Source organism: Falco biarmicus, chromosome 6, assembly GCF_023638135.1.
Source record: "Falco biarmicus isolate bFalBia1 chromosome 6, bFalBia1.pri, whole genome shotgun sequence".
Classification (NCBI taxonomy): domain Eukaryota; kingdom Metazoa; phylum Chordata; class Aves; order Falconiformes; family Falconidae; genus Falco; species Falco biarmicus.
This window is the reverse complement of record NC_079293.1, coordinates 18,022,880-18,049,218: the sequence shown is the minus strand read 5'-3', so window position 1 is coordinate 18,049,218 and position 26,339 is coordinate 18,022,880. Positions and strand designations below refer to the sequence as shown.

At 36.0% G+C, this 26,339-nt stretch overlaps 1 protein-coding gene across 1 annotated transcript in view; it reads right to left on the bottom strand.

The window, feature by feature from the left end:
* Window positions 1–740: 740 nt before the first annotated feature.
* Window positions 741–26,339, bottom strand: part of COL21A1 (collagen type XXI alpha 1 chain) — a 113,923-nt gene continuing 88,324 nt past the window's right edge. The window contains exons 20-30 of the mRNA XM_056344645.1: window positions 18,542–18,595; window positions 17,218–17,271; window positions 16,630–16,701; window positions 11,750–11,785; window positions 11,004–11,048; window positions 8,859–8,891; window positions 5,087–5,233; window positions 4,935–4,989; window positions 4,417–4,617; window positions 2,847–2,924; window positions 741–2,142 (exon numbers count right to left, since the gene is read on the bottom strand). Of these exons, the coding sequence (XP_056200620.1) occupies window positions 1,955–2,142; window positions 2,847–2,924; window positions 4,417–4,617; window positions 4,935–4,989; window positions 5,087–5,233; window positions 8,859–8,891; window positions 11,004–11,048; window positions 11,750–11,785; window positions 16,630–16,701; window positions 17,218–17,271; window positions 18,542–18,595 (963 nt within the window). The 3' untranslated portion in view covers window positions 741–1,954. The remainder of the gene's footprint in view (window positions 2,143–2,846; window positions 2,925–4,416; window positions 4,618–4,934; window positions 4,990–5,086; window positions 5,234–8,858; window positions 8,892–11,003; window positions 11,049–11,749; window positions 11,786–16,629; window positions 16,702–17,217; window positions 17,272–18,541; window positions 18,596–26,339) is intronic.

The following is a 26,339-nucleotide window of genomic DNA, read 5'->3' as shown; positions in this document are numbered from 1 at the left end:
GCTCTTTTTTTGTTTCTTTTTGCTTCCTGTGAGGCTTGCAGTCACACCATCATGTATCTTACTGAGAAAGAGGTCTTAAATGTGGATTTAAATTGGCATGCAGTGTGGACACTCGGAAAGGTTCTGCAAACATGCTGGGATCCTGATTCCTTCCTGATCTAGCGCCATATTTCACCTCCAGCTCTCAAAAAATAAGTGTGAGACTGAATGCAACAAAATAAGAGGTTTCTAGATTCTTTCTTCCACAGATTCTATCAATGCTTGTTCACATGAGCGAAGTCCTACAGTGTGTAGTGAGGAGCACTCCTCTGGGGAGAAAACTTCATGCCTAGCTTCATTTCTCAGGTCCATGTCAGTTATCTTTCAAGAATTGTCTTGGAGGTTTTTAGACTAGGTTTTATGAGATGCTAATGATTGCAGTCCGCTATAACCAAGACTGGGGTTTGGCTGAACTACTCAGTGCAAGCACCCTTCCGCAGGCCTCCGTGCTGGGTGGGCAGCAGCCACTGCGCACAGTGCAGCTGGCTGCTCCAGCACACCCTGCCCCGCAGGCGGCGGGAGCCCAGTGGGAAAGTGCTGCTCCCAGGGATGGTGCTTTCTCCAGAAGAAATGGAAGGACATTGGGGGGAAAAAAGCACAGATGTAAGGTGGAACTATCCCTCCAGGTATTACAGGCATCACTCTTTTCTGCAACGCAAGACACAGGCGACTCTTGAGATCACTCATTAAACTACCACTAGTTCTTTACAAAATTTTATTATACCTTGAATGTCAAGCATATTACCCATCTCTGATAGTAGGACAACAGAAAACCAACACATTAGAAAAAGCCACTTATAAAGCATTGGTTAAGTTCAATACAAGACTCTGCCTTAATTTAAGAAACAGGTTTTAAGTTCTTATGGGAACTGTGCCTTTCTTCCTTATGCAAAAACAAGCAATACACCTCATTAGCAAAGCATACAATGAGAATTACACATAGCTTGCTTAAAATGAAAAAAGAAACAGCATAACAAACATTGCAGCTAGTCAGCCAGCAGTTAGACCTTTCTCCTTGTAAACCTGCTTCTTCAGTTTGACAACTGCAGTCCTTGGGGAGAAACAGCAAAGGGTATATAACTTAATTACACAGAACTGTTACAATGGGGTTGTGTAAACATTTTTTAATTTTTATTTTTGTCAGATCATAGCTGCAAGCCAGCTATACCAGTTTTTTCTTATTTTTTAAATGCTATTTTCATATAAGCTGAATTGCCCACATGGAACCTTTTGACCTTCTGTAGCTGACAGTACAACCTGCAATAAAACCTTGGCTCTTCTTGAACCAGTAGTTCTACCCTTGCATTTCACGTTGGTTTTAAGCAAAGAATCACAAGGCAAAAAAGATCATATTATTTCCAGATTTTTCTCTTAATTTTATAGAAATCTGATATATGCTTTTGCTCACAGAACACTTGGAGCTATGACATATGAAATGTACACAAGCCAATGAGATTCACACACACGTGAAGTCAAAGCCAGCCACATTCTTTCAAAATCAAATATGGTATGTGTTGGCTGCATGTGAAAAATTTCACAGTAATTTATACCTGACCAATACCATTTAAGGCCTAATCCTGCTTCCAGTGGCATCTCCAGCAATTTTGCAGAAGACTTCAGTGGTAACAGGAGTATGATAGGACACTTAAATACTGAATATTGTATATTACAGTTAATCTTATTCCTATTAAAACTGATGATCTCTAAAATCACTTCAGGTTCAATCAATGCAAGTTATAAAAAAATTATTGGAGTTTCTTTTCTAAAGGAATGTGTAACCTTTGGGATCGTTATTCATAATATCAGAGGTACTTTTGTTCCTGCTTATGGGATTATTGCTGGTCACCTTCCTGAGACTTGAAAGACCACAAAAGACAAGCACCATACCTATTCCTCTAAAGAACTGTATCACAAATTAGTAATTTGGTCCCTTTCTAAATGGATCTCTCCCCACAATTACACTAAAACATAGTGATGGGTCACAAATTCCAGGGGGTCCAACCGGTCCTGGCATTCCTGGACTGCCACGATCTCCATCTTTACCAGGCTGCCCACGCTCTCCAGGACGTCCTTCCTTACTCATACCAGGTGGACCTTCAGGACCTTAATGGCACACAAGCAATAAACAAATACATTACAGAGTGTTCTTACTGAAATGAAAACAAGAGCAAGTAAGGACACACAAACTCCCTGCTCTTTGGTGAAGTATGCAGATAAAACTTCATTTTCTGAAAAAGACACTTCTTGTCTCATACTGCGTGCATATTTATATAAACCACATGGTACCTTATTAAGATTAAAAGGAAATATAAAAAATCTACTTTAGTATATTGTTTTACTTTATCATATAAACACAAACCACCATGGCATGAATCAGAGTCCTCCTCTTTCTATTCACTTCTCTTGCTTTGGATCAAGCCCTAATAGCTCTTCCAAAAGCTCAGCTTTGCGTTTTGCATGAATACGCTGCTGTTCAGAAAAATATTTTCCTTCACTAAGCAATGCTTACAAGTCACATGATTATATTAGGGCTCAGTTTTCAGTTAATGGTTGACTTGAAGATCTATCTATCAAGAAACAGCAGTCTCAGGTACCAATCTCTACAAGACCTGTCTTATAAAACAATGTATTATATGACATTTTACAAGGCATGCAAGAGACAGGCATTAGCCAGAAGACATACATGGTAATTAAGATGTGTAAAAACTATCTACATTTTTCCAAATTATATCAATATTTTTCCTAAACCACAGTTTTTTAGAAATTATTAGAATGTACTGAATCTGCATAGCTGAACCATCCCTCACCTGGAGGTCCTGGGGGGCCTTGGATGCCAGGAACCCCAATTCCTTGATTGCCTTTTGCACCATTTTTTCCTGGAAGTCCTGTGAATTAGCAAACATAAGTATATCTTTGCACACTAAGAAAAGAATATTTTCATCCAATGAATTAGGAATTCTACATCTGATAATATTTATTGAATAAAAAAATTTAATGCTTCAAAAGCAAATAATGGCATGTAAAAGAAGCATTTCCTTGTAACCTGCACAGAGTAGCAGGATTCTAAATTATCCCCATTTTTACTGAATTAAGAGCTGATGTAGCACCTGTTAAGCAGACAGCTACTATGATTTGTGGGAATAGATGATGGACAATTAAGAAATTTACTGTCATTACCTTTCCATTGGCAAAATTTTTAAGTTGTATGAAGGAAGTGTAAGTATTCACCACAGTTCCCATGTAATACAGAATAATAGACAATCTTCCGCAACATACGGCAGAACTACATCTCTACCAAAGAAATACTGAGAGGGGCAAGGTATGTGCTCTCTTACACTAGTAAAACCCAATAAATTCAGTTTCTTCATAGAAACAAGTATCTATTTTTCCAGCTCTTACAGAATAGCTGGAAAGGTTAATGTCCTCTCCAGAGTAAAACTGCACGTTCTTCTATTGGAGATGAAATTATAAAAGCACTATAGACAAATCATCATTACATCCAGAACAGATTTGATGTGCTAGGTCACAGTCAGTAAGTCACAAAGAAAATAAATATTTACCAATCGTTTGCCTACCTACCTACCCCTGGCAAGTTACCTATATTTCATACAGCTTTCCTGATTATTTTGATGCTATAGTTAACGGGCACTGCTGGAAGTAATTACCAAATTGTGGACTTCACCCAGTCTCTTGGTCTAGTTCCAGACCATATATACATACTTAGGTGTGCAAATACATCACAGAAATCAGTTGGAATGCTTAGGTGGATGAGTTACCTGAAAGCATAAATCTTAGCTTGCCTAGAATGAAACCAGAATGTTTAAGAAAAGCATAAAAAAAAGAAGAAGCAAAAATCCTTACGAGATAAAAACAAAAGGAGAAAACCCTAGGAAATCAGAGGGAGTATAGAGGTTATCACATTCCAAAAATAAGCCTAGAGGGTGGTAGATTGTAAATAGCCAGTGAATAAATACTGTTCTTCAAAACAGCAGAAACAAAGTTTGGAAGAAAAGAAACCACAAAACATATAAATACATTGAAATCCAGGCCTAAGCATATTTGATCTAAAAAAAAATAATAATAAAATGCAGTTAAAAACATTTACATGAGACTAAGAACTCTCTAAAAAGATCAAACTGAAGTTTGACTACAGTAGAACTGAACACTAGCTGTCTTGCCGTGCTCCTGTATTTTCTCTTCTTCTGACATGGATTCCTCATAAGCAGGGAAATATTCACGTTGCACCGTGTCCCCAATTACACTCTGAGATACAAACCCAGCTATTCCCTTACTCCACCTGCACTGATCCCATTCAAAACTGGAAGCAGAAAACGAAGCCATAAAAGCCATTAGCATTGTGACAAACGCACGCAGTACCTCTTGTCCCACGAGCCCCAGGGCGACCGGGGATGCCTGTCAGCCCCGGAATGCCATCATTTCCTGGTAAACCAGGAAACCCTCTTGGGCCTTCAGGGCCTCTTGGACCTGGTGGTCCTGGAAGTCCTGGGGAAGCGCTTTGGGATTGACAGTGGTTACAGTTTTGTAGCCTTCCACTCTGGAGGATGGCAGGCAACTGGGCTGGGAGAATTCAAACAAAAAATTGTTTAGAGTGTTATAACAATAAAATAGAAAAATATTGCCCCCTAGCCACTAATACAAAAACTAACAAAAAAATATTCTTTAGAGAATATTATAACCTTTAGGAAAGAAGTTGGTAAAGTATGGAACCTTTTTGATGAAAGAAATAAATAAACATGGAAATACATTTCCACACCTGTAGGTGATAAATCAGCAACATCAATCTCGCTTTCAAGAAAGCATCTTTATAACTATCAAGAAACTTCTTTAGCACTTTAAACAAGGAAAGAACAGTCTAAAGAGGCTTTCAAACTTACTTCTCAGTACATCTGAACACACCTGTCGAATAAATTCTTCTGAAAATTCTCGAGCCTGAATTGAACAGAGAACAATTAAAAGAACAGAGAACATGCATTTGTTTGGGGTTTTTAAAGTACCCAAAATGACAAGTTTGAGGTCCTATACATACAGGTTTTCCATCTGATCCAGGTGGTCCTGGGGGTCCTCTATCTCCTGGCTGACCTCTGAGACCAGGAGGTCCAACCAAACCCTGGATACCGGATTCTCCTTTTTGCCCACTGATGCCTCGAATGCCCGGATCTCCTTTCTCACCTTTCTGGAATGAAAACCAATGAAAAACCAATTGTTTCTTCACAGCCAGTTTGGAAGCTGGGTAGCACCAAGTAAACATGTTCTGAGAAAATCTTCACTGATGATTTTCATAAAATGAATAGAAGTTGTCACTGAAAATTAACTTGATACTAATGAGGCCGATTTTACTAAAATATCCTGGAATTTTCAGGATTTCTTCTTTAGTAACTGTTTCCAGATACGATTATTTACCAAATATAATTAGAAATAAATTAGCTTTTTTTTTCTCTTTTAAACTTTAAGGACCCATTTTACTTATAATTAATAAAAAACAAAATAACCTTCCTTATTAAAATATGGAAGGAAAGGCTTTATTCACTTTTTTCAGGAGAATTTAATGATCTGTTACAGTACATTAAAACCCTTAGAAGGCTGGAAAAATTAGAAGTGAAATCCTGTCATCACTGAGGTTCGTGGCAAGCTTCTTATAATAATCAAGGCTTTTACCCTGTGTCTGTAGTGTAGAACACAAAGGAAAAAAATAGTTTGATTTCAGTTAAGATTTTTTTTTGGGGGGGTGGGGGTGGGGGTGTCGTATGATTGATAAGAAGTGTATTCCATTTGTTTTACTGGAAATGGTTAAAACAATACTGGAAAATACTTTGACATATCTTCATCAAAGCAACGGTTCTTCTATGTATGGAATTATCTACTCCATTAGTTCATGTGGAACTTTTCCTATGCTGGAGCCAACAAAACATCACTACAATGCAATTTGGTGCGTGCCCAGGATTGAAGTATACTGTTTGCACCCTGATGAGCCTTTCCTTCCATTTTTGCACAGCTTCTGGATAATTTCACCAGTTGCTTCAAAATTTTCTTTTACTCTTTCCAACCGTTTTAGATGGAATTATGAAAACAAGGCAGCAGAATTACTATATATGACAAAACTTACTGGAGAAAATAATGCAAGTTTAGGAAGCACTCAGGCATACAGTCTTCATAGACTTACACTGAATTTTAAAGTATGGTTATTTATATTACTTTTTATCATTTTATATACTACTTACCAAAATTCTTTACAGCAAAAAAATTCAAAGCTGTCTGGCTTGGTCTGAAGCAGTAACACTGCCCAGAGCTCTCCACATGAATTATTAGAGTAGCAACCTTCAAATTCAGTATTGGATTACTCAGTTTGATGCAGGGGTTACTTGGTTGTATGCAGAGAGCCAGACACTAAAATGAGGCAGGTAGTTTTTCCTCTTAAAAAAGCCAGAGGAATTAGACAAAATGTGACAGATGTCTGTCAGGTGCCTAAGAGTACTGCTGGAAAGATGGTCCACCAGTAAGATGTCATGCGTGAACTGAACAGCAGTCCATACCCTCTTCCCACTTGAAAAGTTATACACCAATTCAGAACTGACTTTTTCCAAGGTTGTAATTGTATTTTATTTTCCAGATACTGTCAACTTGAACGTTGTAGACACTGAGAACTGATACTTAGTTACACCAGGTAGACTTGTACTTGTTAATTTCTATTACATAATTACAAAAGTGGGGTTTTTTTTCATTAAATAGGGTCAGCAAAGCTCAGAGATAAATATACGGAGCGTGTGTAGCTGCCTGTGGCTATACTAGCAGCTCTGTGTGCTGGGATCTGAGAATCATGCTGTTTGTTCTCATAGCTAGAAGTTATTTGTTTCAGTTTTAATTACTTTTGCAGCTATGGGCTGTGTTTACTTGTGAGTTGATTTATTTGGACTAGATGTTAAAGGGGCTAGAAAGCATTAAGAACCAGTGAAATATTGGGAAAATGGCATCTACTGTAGGAAAACATCACAGGCAAGAAGCCAGTATGAAAACACCAGGACAAAACTATGGAAGCATCAGCACAACTGCCTGCAGAACATGCCAAAAAGCAAATGAAACTGCTGATGGAACATTTTCTGCTGTATATCTTGGTTTTGTAATGCTTAGCCACATCCCATGTGTGGCCTTGTTTGTAGACACTTGCTGTTGGAAAAGAAAATAATAAAAAATAAAAAAAAAAAAAGGAAAAGAGCTTAATAAGTGCTGAGAATTACAGACTGAAAGGATTTTTTCTTGAGGACATAGTCTAACAAAAGACAACATATTTTATAAAAATAGAAAATAAACTAATTTTATAGGTCTGATAAGTGAACACAATAACATCACTATATCTTAGCATATAACAAAAATATTATTAAAAGGATTTTCCAGAAGAAATATATGATGACCATGATGTACAATATTTAAAAAGGCTAGTTCAATAGTGTACAAGGAAGCTTTTGCCAATTTTGGCAATGATTTAGGAAAACACCTATAAGCCAAACTGTAGATTTAAGTATTTCATAGAACCACAGCAGCATATAGGGTGATTTATATGCATAAATATGTAAAGTTATTTAATTATCAGAATTGAGCTTCCAACTAATATGTCCAGTTACTGATATGCAACAATGCTTTCATGAAAAAGGGCTGAACAAAGAAATCTCTAGATAAAGTTGAAATATGTTAATGGGATGGTGTATACCCTGATTTAACAAAATATTGGGATAAAAAAAATAGCTGACAAAGTTAATCTTTTAAATGCCAATTTTTAAACTACATGCAACACAAAAATTAAAAGGTTTGGTCATAAAGGTATCTACGTTTGCCAAACACAAGGGGAAAAAAAAAAAAAAAGACGGGACTTCTAAAAATATCAGAGAGTAACAAATGTGCAGCTTCTGACAGACCATGAGCAGTCCAAGCAGGCTTCCCTTTATGCCCAAGTTTCAGGCTGAGTTGAATTATTTCTGTATAAACTTAGTAGTAGAAAGAATGCTGCCTTGCATTTTCTGAGTCAGTCTCAAAGACAGAATTGTCTAACAAATTTTTTTTTATAAAGGCTTCACTACATTCCTTTTCATTAGCTTTGAACTAAAGGCACACAAAGAAATCTTACTGGTGAATGTTAAAACACACAACAGTTCAGCTGTGGAAGTCCTTCCTACAAACTTTTATGGAAGCTGAAAGTACAGTGTATCAACACAGTTCAAAAGGAATTAGGCAAATTCAAGATTGACATTAAATGTGAGGGTCTTATCTCCAGCTTAAATGCCCCTTATTTCTTGACTGCGAAAAAAAGCAAAGGATTACAAGATCAAGGATCTTTTTTGTATATCCTGTTACATTTGTATCCTACCCTGCTATTACTGGCTGCTGCTGAACAACACAAAATTTTCTTATCAAGTATTCTGTATCTTTCCATTAATATATTTTTACTTTTCAATGAACTTAGAACCTCTAGATTTCTTTTATTTGCTCTCCAACCAGTTCCTTCCTTTGTTGGTTTTTTTTTTTCTTTACTTTGGTTTGTTGTTTTTTTAAATTCTCTTAAAGTATATACTTGGCTTTAATCTTTTTTTTTAAATCTTTCATTTCATGAAATATATATTTTCCTATGTCCCTAACTAAAACCAATACTTCTTTCTCTTTTCTGATGTTTCTTAAGTAACTTCTTTTCTGTTTCTTATAGATATGCGTAGAGAAATAAGACTATAAATACACATTTTACAGATCACATAATTTGCAGAAGCAGATGGAATAATTTTGTAATACTATACTTGCCATTACAAATTACTTACCTCTCCTTGTTCTCCACTCAATCCTTCTACTCCCTTCAGAAATTAATATGAAAAAAAAATTTAAAAAAGCAAGTTGAGCCAAATTACTTGGAATCAAAAGTTAATATTTTCAACCTTTGTTTCCAATAATTAATTACAAATGTAAACATTTAAATATTCTCTGATTGCTAATTGTACAAAAAAACAAACGGCATATAAGGATGAAAATTGTGTATCACGGAGAATTAACACTTTAATAATACTTTTAATATCATATACTGAAAGGGTAAGTTGGGAATATATAATGAATATTAGAAACCTTAAATTTATTATAGACATATACACAAAACTGTATTCACTCTACAAAAGACAAAAGACATAAAATTTTATGTTCTAGCAAAAGGAAACTCCTGATTCTACCTGTTTAATACTGTCTTACTAGACAGAAATCAAGTTCAGAACCTTTGAAATACAAATTCAGTTTGTAAGCCAGACCTTGCATGTTGGCAAATGGTTTCAGTTTCATTTCTGCCAAATGGTTCAATGGTTTTATATTGATTAAGTTCCATGGCAAGATGGCAGTTCAGTGCTGCCTTTTTCGCTTTTTTGATGGACTTTTATGGGGTAGGAAATCTGTATTGTATCTTGAGAAGTCCTGGAGGCTTTAGAAACCTTGGAATGATTTAGTGCTGTCTACCATAAGTATCTGAATGACTGTTTTTTTGGTTGCTGACCAAACTAGATAAGCATAGCAAACAATTTTAGAACAAGCCTGTATTATTTCTTCAGCTTTCTCAAAAAAAAAAAAAAAAAAAAAAAAAGCAACTGCAATTCAGTTGCATCATCCTATCTGAAAAAGAAGTATTTTCTTTCACTATCACTTTATTTTATCGTATGATTAAAATAATAAATATATGAAAATTTGTCCATTATTTGAAAAACAAACAAACAGAAAACATCAAAAAACCCAAAACAAAACCAAATCAGAAAGTTTAATTCGTAAAATGTTAGAGTAAGGCATAACATTTGGTTAAAACCGATGACTGGCCTTCTAGTTTAAATTATTTCTTTTCAAAAATATCTGCTCAGCTCTACTACCAGACTCCTGCATGTCCCTGAGAGTGATAAAACTAGGCTAACATACAACCTAGATCTCCCGCCCATGCTCCACTGGAATCAGCTCCTTCTGGCTAGACAGGCAGCTGTATTGGTGTCGTAATTCTGAAAAAAGCAACTCCTTTTGCTCCTTCCAAGTCTACTTTTAGATATGTACCTCTAACAAATACTTCTCTGTTCAGACACAACATAGATTATGACTTAACAAGTATTTATAAATACTAACAGTTATTTTCTGTGGTATAACAAGATAGCCAACTATGACACAATCAGAATACATTGGCCCAGAGTTAAAGAGAAACAACTGGATCTCACTGATTTGCAGCTGAAACAGGAAACATCTGTAATTTATGAGCACAGAATATGTCAATAAAGACCCCCAGTACAGTTTAGGAGGTAATGAACTACACGAAAGTGAAGCATGGCACATGCACAATCTTAACATTTCAAGTATCACTCTTATAACCTTTACAAAAAAGCCACTTTGTGCTGTTATCTGCATTTTATATTATGTATAATTGTTTCATGAAAATTTTCCATAATTAAGGATTTAATAAAACAATCCACAAAAATGTACTTCTGTACCGTTTCTCAATATATAGTATCCCAGAACCACAGAAACATGTAGGTTGGAAGGGACCTCCACGGGTTAAACTTCCTTTTCAGAACAGATCCAGCTAGAGCAGGCTGCTCGGTGCCCTGTCATAATCTCTGTGAGCAGCCTGCTCCAGTGTTTGATCACCCTCAGCGCAAAATGCTTTTCCCATATATCAGGTTGGGATTTTCTGCATTCAAATTTGTGTCCATTTCCTCTCATCCTTCCACTGTGCACAGCTGAGAAAAGTGTGGTTCCATCTTCTCTATATGTGTTGTATTTCTTATTTTAAAAATACTAAGGTTCTTTAAGAGGTACTTTATATAACTATATAATCATGTTATACATAAATATATTTCACCTGATGCAAATAACTATCCATGTTGATGGAAGTAATCTTAAGAAACAGATATGAATCATGGCTCTCTTGAACTAGGATCACTTTATAAAAGTACCTGTAAGCCTGGATTTCCTTGTCTTCCTTTTTCTCCTTTCAGTCCCTTCAAAAAAGAAGCACATTTTCTTAAAATATACATTTATCTGGGAGATGTAATTAAGCTACTGAAAATAACACAAAGAGATAAACCCTAAAATCTCATCCCAAACCAGGCCAAATCAATCTGAAAAGTTATTCTACGAGAGTTCAGAGCAGAAACTGTGCAGAAGGATATAATTCCTACTCTGAACACAGGGGAATCAAGTTAGGATTTGAGTAGTGACATGATACTCCTCTTTTTCTTGTAAGTGTTACCATGACTTTTTGATAACAAGGAGGAAAATCCCACTTGTTATAATCTAGTAAGTAGGCAGAGGCCAGGTGGCATTACTTTGACTATGCGCATTTATGTGATCCCACAGTGCCTGGTGCAGGCAGGGACAGAAGCCACCCCTGGAAAGTGCTGGGTCATGTCCCAGTCCCCTAGGGCAGCAGCACAACCTACATCCCTGAGACCATGCCATTGCTAGGACCACACAGCTCTGCACCAAATGACAACAGCCTGCTCAGCCCCAGAAACACAGCCACAACTATGTCCTGGGCATACTGGGCAGTTTTCCTTGAAGAAGAGTTAGGGTGCACTGCTGCTAATTTTCAAGCAAACCTTCTGTGGAGCCCAGTCTTAAAAAAATCTCCTGAATTAACACCTAAGACTTGCATTAATAGTGTTGCCAGATGATCTCATTAGAAACAAAGTTGATATACCTGGATGCCACTTTCACCTTGGTTTCCTTTGTCCCCCTGTAAAAGAATTAAAGTCTCCATTGTAACATGATTAATCTCAAAGACATTTAGTCTGTCTTTTAATTCAACTCAGGAAATACAAGAGAAGCACCTTAATAGCTTTTATTTATACTGAATGAAAACAAATCACTTTATCCTCATGTACACAATCATTGAGAAAAGTACAGAAAGTTACATTAAGGAGTGAATCTGTCACAGAAAGAACTATCAAAAAGAAAAGCGGATACTTATCCAGCAAGTTAAAATTTAAAAAATGCAACATAATGAGATGGCAAATCCAGCAGGATTTTATCTACTCAGTGTATGGGAGTGGAGAAGATGTAGGTAGGTACTGGGGTAGTATTTCTGATGAGTTAAAATTCATCTGAATGCTAAGTATGCTTGCCTTCACCCACAGGGAACACAGTATAATTTCTGTAACACTATAAACCCATTGAATGTAAATAAACATCTGTGGAGTGACTGGTAAATGGTACTTAAAAGACAAGTATCTAAATTTATCAAGTTGTTTGAACACCACCTAACTGACACTGAAGAAAAACAAGCAGCTCTTGAAAATGATTCAAGCACATTAATGACAGGGGTATAAAATATGTACTCCCAGAATGTGCCTATCTCTCTTTCTTGACTGAAAAGGAAACTTAAAGTTATAGGAGATGGCTCCTGCCCTAACTTTGACCTCTTAAATCAGTGTGACTGTTTAAATAGAAATGAATCAAAGTGTTGGGCCAAGAACATAGCAACTCATTAAACAAAAGACAGATCTGTGGGGGGTTGTGCAAATCTGCATTTAATAAAGAGAAGAAAAAGGATGGATTTTTTTTTTATCTGTTTTGCCAGTTTTCTTGTAGGAGCCAAACGTGTGTGTTTGGTCATTTTTCAAAAAAGAGAATGTTTAATTAAATGCTAAACAGTAGTAAAGATGAGATTTTGACCATGGCAAATATTTGCCTGATAGAAAAACCCAGAACATAAAAGGTTATTTATGCCAGCTGTATTTGGTTATATTGTACTTGAATGTAAAATACACCGTTTGGTGTCAAGTTTTAAAATAAGTTATAGCTGAAAGGCTTCACTTTTACTGTTAGTTGCCCAAACTGCACTTTTTTTCCTGAATAGTTCAAAAATTTGTCATACTTGTAATTCCAGTTAACCAGCAATATATGTTCTGACTTGCATCTTCATATAAAATGAATAATGACAAAGCTTCTTCAGTTTAAAATTTAGAGAGGTTGCACACATTTTAACAAAATCTTCCTTCTTAAAATCAGTAGTCTCAGTACATGTACCTTACATGACCCATAGATATTGAAACAATATATGGTGATAATGAAACTAATTAAACTATTGTTATGACACTGATTCAACTCAAGTCACTCTTCCATTTGGCTTCAATACATTCTGAAAGCCTTAAGCCAGGAAATCTTTGTCCTTATGCTCTCTGGGAATCACTGTTTTGAAACTGGTCAGAAGACTGATTTTTCTACATCTTGTCTTGGAAAATGGAACTCAGGTTCCATCATCTCATTTAGCTAAGAGAATCTCATCTAAATTTGGATCATTCTCTAGCCTCCATTGACAGGGACTTGCTTCAGTTGTCTAAACATAGACCATTTAAGATGCTGTAGGCAACACAAGGCATCCCCATACATGTCTACTGACATCTGAAATACTCTAGCGTACCTAAGCCATCCATACGTGGCTGGCATATATGACACTGGACATACAGGAAACCGGTGCCCTTCTGGAGCAGAAGGTGAAGTTTAGTAGAATTCCTCTCCATGGGGTTTTAATAAAACTTTAAATATACCACCACCCTTCTAACTTACTGCTTCTTTGCCCTTCAACCTTTCTTTCCATAGTGAAGTACCTGATTCAACTCTATTTCTGTAATGTCGTTACTGGGTCTGGCCGAGATGGAGTTAACATTCCCCATGGCAGCTCTCACAGCGCTGTGCTTGTATGGGTAGCTAAAAGGTGTTGGTAACACACCAGTGTTCTGGCTGCTGCTGAGCAGCGCTCGCACAGCACCAAGCCTGTTTCTCCAACATTCCCCCCCTCACCACCAGCAGGGTGGTGGTGGGCAAGATCCTGGGAGGGAACATAGCCAGGACAGCTGGCCCAAAGTGACCAACGGGATATTCCATACCATATGGTATCTGCTCAGCAATAAAAGGTAAGAGAAAGGAGAGGGGGGTTGCACTTAGTATTAAAACATTTGTCTTCCAGATCAACTGCTACGTATATTGAAGCCCTACTTCCCAGAAAGTGGTTAGCCATCACCTGTTAATAGGAAGTAAAGAATAAATATTTTGTTTTCCTTTGTTTCTGTGTATGGCTTTTGCTTTATTAAACTACCTTTTAATATTGACTCACAATTCTTTTTACCCATTTTCTCCCCTCCCTGTCCTGCTGAGAAGGCGCTTGGTGGGCACCTGGTGTCAAGCCAAGGTCAGTTCCCACAGACTCCTTTAGATGAAGGGCTTCATCCTTCAGTGATCCTCTACATGGCTGGTAACACTGCACAGATGAATTTTGAGTTTTTACTGACTGTTTATTTCTATCTGACACCCTACCTGAGCTTCCTTTGCTTTTACAAGATTTCCTGTTTATTCTGAAATCGGTAATTTGAATATGTAATGGAGGAATTTTTGCCCTAGTTGGGACTTTAGTATTTCCCAGGAAACACTGCTAGATTTTCAACAGAAGTGTCAGATACATTACCTAAACACACTTAATTTATTTTTACATAATTTTTGCTATACATTTAAATTTTAAATTATTATTGAATCAGTTTAACTAAGATTTAAAAATTGATTTAACTTCATAATTTGTGTTAATTTAATTAAAGTAACACTGCACTTTTAAACTTAAAATTTAAATTTAAATATTGAATTTGGGCTGATAGCAAATATAGCAACATTTTTAGTCTTGACAACTTGCTCCTTGACTAAATACCTAGTTTGAATAGTTGCAGGTAAAGCTTGTTAGTTATAATAAACTATATCCTAAGGAAACAAGTCTATCTGTTACATGACATCAGATCACTTATATTGCTCCAAAGAAACAGTATAACAATTAAATAAGCTTTATGCTTGTATATGCCAATGAAGAAACTCACCGCAAAAAAAAATATCGTCATGTTTTCCCATAAAAATACAATAAAAAAATGAAACATTATCTTACAAAGCAATGAAACATTTAAATTTTCAGGATGCACATATCATTGCTTTAAAAGTGCCCAGAATAAAGAAATCTTAATTAAAATTTAGACTAAAAATGTAATGGATACAAATCAGAGCTTTAATTATAATTAGAATTCTTTGATTTACAGCAATGGAAATAATTTTACTTTAACCACTTTCGAACCATGACAGCTGATAAGTGTTCAACCCTGAAATTCTCCTCAAATCATGTTATTGAAGATTACAGTAAATAGTTTCTCCCCAGCTGTTTCAAATAAACATGTAGCATTTCCTTCACATAAATTTAACTAATAGCATATGTAAAATATAAATTCTTGGTCTTGCTCTGTTTCTTCATTAAGTTACACAGAAGAAAGGGGCTTGCTGTCCTGAAAAAACATCATCTAGAATACACAACTCTGTTAAGTCCTTTGCAGATACCCACAGGTTACGAAGAGTAATGATTTTCAGGTTCTCAAATCCCATTCTGTATTCAAACCATAGCTTATTTTTCCACAACAGACTCAGTTCACTCCAATGAATTCTGTGAGTTGTAGCAAGATAAAAATAAGTCAATATTTTAAAACAAGAAATATTCTAGGGGCTTTCCAGTTTCCAGTCAAATAAAAAGTTCTGTCTTATGGGCTGAGACAAAGCTGAGAGGTTTCAACCACACAGGAGATTTTTAGTAGAATGCTGTCATCTTATAGAAGAAAATCTCTAGGAAAGCATTTAATATAATGTTAGTTACAGGTTTAAGTTATGCAAAAAGCTGCGTTCTTCAATTTCAAAACATATCAAAGAACAATATTGCCTATAATCTTTTCAGTCTGGGACTCCTTAAAGTCATGTGACTGTCAGAAAATCCTACATACCTTCACTTTAAAAATAAGGATGACTATCCTGGTAAGTCAAACACCAATATGAAATTTTACAGTGTGTTCACAAACAGTTCTTCAGCAACCACGTCTATACCAGTGTTTGATAAACGTGAGCCTGCACTAAGAGATGCTGAGATCCTTGAAAGCAAGATCTTTATGAGAACTCAGTTTGCAAGAGGAATAAACGTGGGTTCACCTGAAAGGAAGAAATTATTTTCAACCGGTACAGTAGAAGTAGGATCCATCTAACCTGACTTTTGCCATCTAGAATGTCAACATTTAATTTAGCTGCCTAGGCTTCAGTTACAGTCAAAGAAAGGTGTAGAGATGTGAATTAATGACTCCCCAGAATGCTCAGACTCTCTCAGCTAAATATGGAGAGAACCTGGACAGCTTGGTTAGATCAGGTAACTCTTAATGGCTGAGGCCAACTAAGCTGAATCTGCCTAGGGTCAACTGCTCCACAAAAGACTTTGTACAACAGACTTTATAGATGCAGCACTTGCTATAAGATATAAGAGTAAGTAAATATAGAATCATGGATCATATCATTACACACTGCAATTCATAATGGAAATTTCATTAATACCTTTGTCTCAGTATTTTATGTTAAGTTTCTCCTTTTTGGCCATTCTCTCCTCCCTATGGAAAATGATTGTTTTTCTAAAGAATGGGCATTCCAAAATATACCAACTATTCTCTAATAATAATGATCACTTATGGGAAAAGCACTTTTAAAAGATGCAATTAATGTAAAACTGGGGAAAATACTTACCTTTATACCCTGGGTACCAGGAATGCCTGGGTAGCCTGGTTCACCTGGAGCACCTGGTACTCCTAGTTCTCCCTGAGTAATACAATAGCTCTGTGTCAGTGATGTGCTGAAAAACATATACTGCATTTTTCTCAAGGTCACATGATATGCTTTGGCTACGGCATTTTGAAATTTTATAACTGAGGATGACTGAAAAGTCTGGAGAATTTGTGAAGAGGTGTTAAACACAGAGAACACACAAAAGGAACTCCTAATTCTTAATCTCATTTTTCCAGTATCCATCTTCTTTAATTGCCCTTTAATACAGATGACGCTGATTTTTCAAAATTACACAAATAAAACTGTCTGAAGTAACGGCAATGTTTGCAGTTTTGAACTTCATGAACAGTTGATTTACACTGCTTAAAATCTGGTATAAAATTAGTAAAAATAAGCTATCAAATGGATTCTGATGCAATTTTATGTTAACTACCACTTTATTTTGAAACTGTCTTGTGACTAATCATGGAAAATCATGGAAAATCAGCAAATCATGGAAAAGTAAAGCAGTCCCTTCTTTAACTAGAATACCTCCAGATTCATACTTACCTTGGCTCCTGATGATCCTGGTTTCCCCTGTATTCCAGGTTCACCTTTATCACCCTATATAACAATATAAAAGTGTGGCTGACATATCAGTATCTTTTGTCAGATGTTGTTTGACTAGCAAATGTAAACATAAACCGCTGGGAAATCGGTCCTTACGGGAAACCTGAAGTTTCAGTTTCTCTAAGGAAAGAATAGATACTGATGACAAAGTGTGATTTGCCAGCCTCTGCTCACTTGTCCCTTCCCCACTTGCCAAATATCCCTTGCCCAGTCACACCATGTTTGTGCGTACCGATTTCATATTTCCACCATCTTACTTAATAAAACTCTGAGATTCCTTCAACCCGTCTGAGCCAATATATTTATTTATGGTTTGTTTTTTATTGTAGCCTATGGAATTAGGCATATATTCAGCATGAGGATTTTCATTAAAATTTAAGAATTATTATTTCATGGTGCTCTTCTGTAGGAATGAGCTTAAGAATGATTCTGTAAGAACCAACTTATATTCAGAATGACAGATAAATATACAAAACAACAGCACTTTTCACAAAGGAAAATAAAGCTAATTAATTTTAAGTCATTTCATAGGTATTCGATCTTCTTGACCATAGCAAACATCAACACGTTAAAAAATGTTACCTTCAGCATACAATTTTAAATCAATAGATACGTAATTTTGAATATAAAATAATGTATGGGTGGAAAAGCAGTTAAATGTACATACAAAGCTTGGGAAATGAATAAAATATTCCTAAATATTCTCTAGGACATACCATTGAGTGCTCACCGGCCAAAATTCCTCTGGGATTAAATTAAAAGGTTACACTAACAGATCTGGATTTTTAGTATCTATTTTAGTTTCTGAGAGCATGGGTCAAATTAATTCTTGCTGTAGCTGCAGTGTAATCAATAAAGTCACATCTGAAATAAATTTGGCTCCTCGGGTGGAAAAAGCAGCACGTAACATTATTTAACACAATTAAAATATAAATAAATATAACATGGGCAGAAAGTTCTGATGTATACTGAGAATTATCTGGCTCCCAGCACTGCAGAACATTTTCCAGAACTGCAAAGCTGAAACAAAGTCTCATGACTATTTCTGCAATTGTTCCAAACCTCATGGGATGACAGGCACCCTTTCCAGAGCTATATTACGCTTTATTAAGGCTGAACTATCATATAAGGTAATATAGGGAAAATGATACATCTACTCACCAATGTTCAATATATCAAAAAAATAGGTGCAAAATCCTGGCATTTTTTAATCCATAAAGCAGTCATTTAGCAAAATCACAAGGAAATAAACACAAACACTTACCTTAGGCCCAGGAGCTCCAGGCAGGCCAAATGAGCCTTCTGGTCCCATCAAACCCTATGTGTATTTGTGAAAAAGGCAGAGATATTTTTGTACTAAGCTAGAGAAATAATGGCTTCAGTATAGTGTATTAGCATTATTAGTATTATTAGTATCATATTTCTACCGTGAAATAAATAAGATAGGAAATATAATGTCTTCCATCACATTACTGTCCAGGCTGTAGCTCTGATACAGCACAGTGGGTTATTTAGATCTTCTATGGCCAAAGGAAGGGCTACTGTGCAATGGGAAAAAAAAAGATGCAGGAAAAAAGCACAATGCTGACATGAAATGCTCCTGAGAGAAAAAATTCTGCAACTCAAAACCCCATCTGTGTGATCTAATCTTAAACTTATCTTTAATATGTCCTTAGCTATAATTGAAAGTGACACAAGAGTTTCTCAGTTTCCATTTAGGTTTTCCAAAACCAGCAAAAGTATATGTGGCATTTCATAATTCTCTTCCTTCTCTTCTGACTGTGTGTCCCTCAAAGGCTTCCATGCTTTGACTCCTTTTGCAAACTTTGTGGAGATCTATGGGGAGCGGTTAACTTTGAGGCCACATCTTTGCACCTTCTGCATAATCTTCAGGATCAAACTGTTCATTCAAGAATTCAATAGCTTCTGCCATTTCAGACCATGACACTTCGGCACATGTACAAAGCCAGATCACACAATTGCCAAAACAGTCCCTTGGTTTCCTCTCATGGAAATGTGTTGATAAAGGCATGTTTAGTTGTCTTTGTTCCACATCTTAAATAAGAGCTAAAGTCTGTTAAACCATCAAATGGCTGCTTTTCTTAATTTCTGTTTAAAGCTACTCTCAAGTATACATCAGAAAAAGATCTTTTTTCAAAAGTATATTTTCCAGGAAGGAATTCCCATTTATAGTATTTTCCACATCTGTTGTTAATATATGTCTTTCTCACCACTTCATCTCATTTCTCTTTGACTGTAGAACTGCATGCATCAATAAAAACAATATATAATTATTGTTTTATTTGGACTTGCATATATACTCTGAAATCAGATCTGCTACAAGAATGTACTGAAGACAGAGCATAAAATAAAAGCATAATAATACAGAAAGTCAAACAATGAAATAAGGCCTGGAAATCTAACTTGTCAGAGATTAAGTTTTATCAATGATTCTAACTGGTAGTATTTTCAGAAACTACTGTTGTTGTTATTTAATCTTTGCTTTCATATAGATAAAAATGTCCACATTACATTTAGTACTAAATGTTAGGAACTATTCAGTTCCATGACGTTATCTCAGACCTCCTTCAAAAGTTGTATGTGATCAAAAATAAATGTATGTCTACTGTGATATTTTACCCAGACTGTAATTCAGTTTTGCCAAAGAAAATTTATAACTTTCTTTTCTAAAACTAAAAGGATGGCTTTGTTTTTGCAAATACAAGAGAAAATTCAGAATATTTGGAACAAGAAGCAATTCTCTGTACCCAGGGTTTTCAGCATTTCACCAATTTTCTGGTATTTCACCTGTGTTTTACTGTTAACCAAGGCAAGCACAGATTAACTTAGGTTTCTTTTCTGCTGTGTTGTAAGAAACTACTGGTCACCAAAACTTTCCATCAATAAATGTAACAACTTGCTCTTTAAGCCACAGACACAGGTCTATGAATACAAATACATGGTATCAGTCACAAAACTAAACCTTGAGTAACTTTGCTGCCAATTTTCCTCAGCCTCAGACTTTTGCTGTTCAGTCAGTTGCACATGAAAATTCTTCTATTAAACTTCCATTTCTCTAAAATAGCTAATAATATCATATATTCTCTTTGCTGAACTTTGAAGATTAGCTCTGCTTGTTGTTAGCTAGATAGAAAACCAGACAGTTTACCAAAGATGATGCAGTTAATCTGGTGTAATCTATTAATTGGTAAATAAAGGTTTACTGTACCCTACGACATTTTTTTCATAATTTTGGAACAGAAATTACTAATTCCTCTCCAGATGGAGTGGAGTTTCTGAGATCTGCTTCCACTCATAACATAAGAGACAATGCATTCCCATTAACCATTTGCTTATGGCCTATGTTCAGCTTTGTTACAGCAAGAGTAAGAAAATATTAATTTGGTTTTGGAACCTAGACTTGGTTATATTAAGACTGTCTTAATTCACTTACACATCAGGTCTGCTTCACTTTTTCTCTTTTTATTTACATAGCAAAATAAGGTTTTATTAATTTTCATTTAACTGTAATGCTTAATTCAATTTGGTTGGTTTAAATCAAATTTCATGTTATCTATTGACCTCCTTACTTCTGAAATACAGCTCTCTTCATTATGTGATCTCTTTTGCATTCCTTGAGGGCTACCTTCCTTTTCCAAAAACAATTGTGAAATTATTATTTTCTTCTCCTTGGATTCTTGTTCTGTGCTCATTACTAGCACGTTAATCAGTAGAGAAAAGCAAGCACAAGCTTTGGGAGGGATGGTGGGAAGGGATGAGAAATATGACTGGGGGATTTCTGGCTCCTTTCACATTGCCAGCTAAGCGTAGCCCTGTGTTTCAAGTCATGTAACATGCTGTGAGCCTACCCTCTACCAGCTCCACCCTAGATCCCTTCTAGTTTATGCCCACACCAGTCCTTGGATTGTAGAAGTGGTAATCATAAATCATCAGAAGTTCATCACAAATGTCCCTTATTCATTTTATCTTATACAAAGTGGAAATACTATGTGTACAGAAGAGCTTTTATTATTTTTTTTAATCAGGTATGTGTACATATCCACATTGATATGCAAACATATACTAGAGAAGGCAAATCAGAACATAGGTTTAGTATAACTAAAGGTCAGGAATACATCTGCAGGAAAAGGAGAAATAAAATCCAGTTGTCCTGGCTTCCTTTCTTGCACTTTCATTATTAGTCCATATTTAACATATTTCATTTAAAAATTACAGGAAGATGACTACAAGAAAGGAGTACACTGCAAGAAGAAAACTTTCAGATGCAATATAGGAAAAGCTTGAGAACATAATCTGAAAACTATGGCATGTAAAATTAAAAGTAAAAGAACAATTCAAAGACAAAATGTAGCATTACTCTCTCATTTTCCAGAGCTGACACTATTTACGTGGCAGATAAATTATAGTAAATTACTGTTGTTGGCAATGTAATAGGGATAGTTATTACTGAAGAAGAACTTGTTACTGAGGAATTTTCCCAAGGTATTAATAGACTATCCACCAGCTTTCCATCTGTTTTTTCTGGAACAAACATATTCAGTGTGACTAATACAAGGAAAATCCCACTATCTTTTCTGGTTGAAATTCCCTAGTGCCATATAACGCATTCAAATATTCCATGCATCAATTTCCTACTTATTTTATCAGGTGACAAAAGATACATTAAATGAGTTGATAGGAAACATGAATAAATTATTTTCAAGTGTATCAAGTACCAGATGTTATTTATCTAAATATAATTTGAAGAAAACATGGTAGGTGAGTTACTGCAATAAATACGTACACTTTGGAATCCCACATGGCTTTATTGTAGCTGACGTTACAGCTTTCCTGCCAGCATTTTGTTCAATTTTGCTCAGAAAGAAATGGAGAAAAAAAAATTCCATCAACAGGCACTAAAAATGATTAGAGGCACAGGTGAGAGACCAAATGTGCATGCATTACCTAGGAACAGGCACATCTGAACTTTCAGTTCAGGCAACGTTTCATCCAAATGTGATCTAAACAACTGCAGTAACTGGCTGTCAAGGAAATTTATTCTTTCCAGAGAAGATCTTTAGGTGGCTGAAAAAGTCCTTTAAGATCATGAAAAGAAAACCAACCAGTGTACTTATTTTATACAAAAGGGCGTAATGTAGTGGTCATGCCTGTGGTAGAGTCAGGCAAGGAGGAGCTGCTGGCTGGATGCAGGGTAGCTGCATATTGTGCAGGAAATTCTCAATGTATTGGGTGACAGAGTAGCCCAGAATTTGTAAAACCCAAAAACTGGTTTCAATCTTTCTCTCCAGGATCACATTGATTTTAATTGATCATATATTTTGTTAAGGAACTATAAACATGAAAAAAGATGTAAGGTCTTAAATACATTTATAGACATTCATATGCCTATATATAATCTTTATTATCTGGAAACCAGAGTAAAGGTATTTTAAACCTAACATTATTCAGAAAGCAAGACAGACACATAGCAAGCCTTGACTTACAGGGTATGTGATCATTCCTCCCTTTGGAGGTCTAAACAAATTGATTGGAGGTCTAAACTGACTGATTACAAATGAAGTCTAGCACCTGATTTAAGTGCAATTCAGGTGCAAGAATAAATAGAAAGTTGGGAGTGGTCTGCAACAGATAAGTAAAGTTAGTCTACTATTCAGCCTTAAGCATTTGAAGTTCATCTACCTTCTGACTGGAGAGAAAAGGCAACCTTCACAGAAAAACTGAGAACAAATGGCCAGTGAAAACCAAGTCTTCCCACAATGGACATAACATTCTATTAAATCAGATTATCTCACCAAATAATCAACCAAAAAATCCCATACAAAATGACAAAATCCCAATAAATTTGGGGCAGAAAAAAATACAGACATACTTTCAGGGAGAGGACGGTGGGAAGTACAGAAACTGAAAGGACTTTAACTGAACTGATGCACATAATCAAAACTTCAACACTAAGACATAATAAAAACTAGCAAGGATAGAGAGGACTCATATTTAGATATGCCTTAGGCAAAGTCCAGGCTCCATTTAGCCAGGTAGGCACATATTGTTCTTATTACCAGGAGAAACTGGAGAAGAACAGGCTCTTTCTAGAAATAAAGAGCCATCCAGCATTCACATGTGTTGTAACTGGAGCACGCAGTCTTCTCTAAATCCTTTTTTGTCAGGTCTGCTCGGTGTGAGAAAAGCATGGGACTCCTAATCACCAACCTCAGAAAATCCATAAACCAAAACTGTCTCAGCTGGCCAGATGTAGGCAAAATCTGGTAAACTACATCTGACTTTGTCTTTTGGTGGTCCTTATATAGCCATGGCAAAGACATAAAGCATTACCTCTCTGTGACTTCAACGCAAATGTGTAGAACTCTAAAGGAGAGCAGACTGTATGTCCAGTTGAAAGAAAAAGAGATATAATTTTGGAACCCCATTTACTAAAATTATAACATGAACAAATTTTCCAGTCCTGATTCGATATTCTGTGACTGAGAATGTCTGACATCATGTTCAAGACTCATATGTGACTCAGATATCTGACAAAATAACTGCTCTGTCTTCCATGAAAAGAAGAAAAACCCTTTCATTACTTTGCTTGGGGATGAAAACGATCATGTTTTCAGTCACTAGCGAGCTCTTAACCTGGGTTCCCCATAAATATACTCCTCCTAAATCTCTGAAATCCAATATGTCAATGTGTATTTTCTTTTTCTCTGGAGAAATAAAAGACTTCTGCTTTTGGGTACCCTTTCTGTCTTAGGAGGGAAACATGCACCAGTAACAATCTGGACAGAGAAGTGCCATACCCTGAGGAACATTCCATTCCAGCACTAGTATATGAATAACCCTTCGGATAGTAGTTATCTTCATACTCAGAAAGTTAATTTGGCATGCAGGAACATGCAGTTACACCAGACTGCATGAATCAAGACGTTCAGACATACTTGTTGCTAACCTCCATCTAAACAAGGATTGTCTTTAGAATGGGGAATGATACAGCGGGATGTAAGCCCCAAATAATTTTTATGCCACGTTCGCCCTTATGTACTCTAGAAGATGTTAACCTTAACTAGGATTTTAGAGGTATTCAGCAAGAAAGACAGAGGATCAAAGGGTCCACACGGAGATCCTTGGCATGCTCTTTCTTCCAAGGTTCCTGCCACCCACCAAAATGAGGCACAAGCTACCACAACAGCCTGGGTAAACGCCACTGGAGTCACTGAGAGCAGAAAAGAAAGGTCCCTTAAAAGACTATTCCTGTCCTGCAATGAGAGGTTGATACTGACAGTAAAATGGCCTTAGTGATGTGACAGTAGGCATCCTGATGACTGAGGAATGAACATCAAGCCCATTCTAGAGAGCTACTGCCTATTCTGTATTTGGCCTTGCAGATATAAGTATGGATTTCTTTAAGTTCAGAATGAGTCATCTCCTTTTCTTCCACTTTTAACACTACAAAGTGGCATTCGAAACCCCTTTGTCTTTTGGAATGGATGAAATCCAGCCTAATGGCTGGATATCAAGAGGAAGTTCACTACTGATGAAGCATTTTCATAGGGAAAGATCCTGAAAAGAGATGGGGTAGATAAATTGAGAGAGACAATTTATGAAACTGAACAATACAATCTGTTAACAATTGCCAAAATCCAAGAACCTACAGCAACGTTCTCTCACCTGCTGCCAAAATAACAAGAAGCTTAACACAACGGCAAGGGCAGCAGAGAAAACAGTTCACAGCTTTCATCCACAATTTGCACTCCTCAAATATGTCACTGGGCTGAAAACTTATATTTGCCATAGCCTCGTCTTTTGCTGCTGGTAGGAGAAATATCACAACTTCTAACCATACCTTCCCTATTTAGGAATAAAATGGTCAGCTCCAATTGTACCTACAATGCAGGCATCACTATCTAAGCTTCTTAGTCTCTTCTTCCATGTCATGAATGCCATCTGCTTGTTTCTAATGATTTTTCTGAAGCTCTATCCAGACCATTTCCTTCTTGCTGCTATTCCAATCCCTCAGCTTTGTCCCAATAATTTCATCTACTACTTCCTTTTATTCTCCCATTTCAGGCAGAATTAATTAGAAAGGGAATTATTGCTCTGAGATTATTTTTTTAAAAAAAATGTTTTTATGTTAGTCTCTTATTTATCAAAGCAATGCTATTAAAGCATTTGTAAGAATCTGATACTTCTTGTTTCAAATCTTAGAAAACTCATCCCTGTTATCAAAATCAAACTAACAGAGTTGGACTCAGTGAATATTTATCTTCAAAAATGGAGCAGTATCTTACAGTTCCCCATGTAATCATATTTATCCCAGTAGTAACACTACAGAAATGCTGAAATTTCCCAATATTTTCACTGAACTCCTTTTTGGCTTCCTGAGAAACTGAAGTTCCTTCTGTTTGGACTGGGCATGGACAAGACTGTTACACGCACAATATATAGTGAATCTCAAGATGAGGCAACAAGGCAAGAAAAAAGCATGTGATCATCTTCCCATTGTTGTCACACATTAAAAAATTTGCAAATGCCATTTAGCTACAAATCAAGAAGTATTATCTAATTTTTTCCCTAACAAGTGTTACTAATTCTGTAGCCTGAATACAATTGCATAAAATCTCTTATACTCTTATACTCTCTTATACTACCATATGTATACTTAGTATACACTAAGAATAAACAACAAATTTTTTAGAAGGTTAAAACTTTTTGGTCATGTAGCGCTCCACTGTGCATAGAGATAATAGCATCAGTCTTCATTCTGTATTTAATTCTCTACAGTATTTATTTAAATCTAGTAGTAATAGTATATATTGATCTGCTTGAGGTCAAATACAGGGTGCAACATAAGTTCTTTAACTAAATGAAAAATCACTGTAAACAGCTTATTTATGAATGCTAAGCCAATGTGTTTCTCAGGAAAGTCAGAAGCATTTTAGTGAAGAAGATAAAATATCTCATGCATTAAATGAAAATTGCAAAAAGGCATATTAACAGTGAGGATGATTAATAATGAGACCATCTAAACATTGCTGAACTTTTCA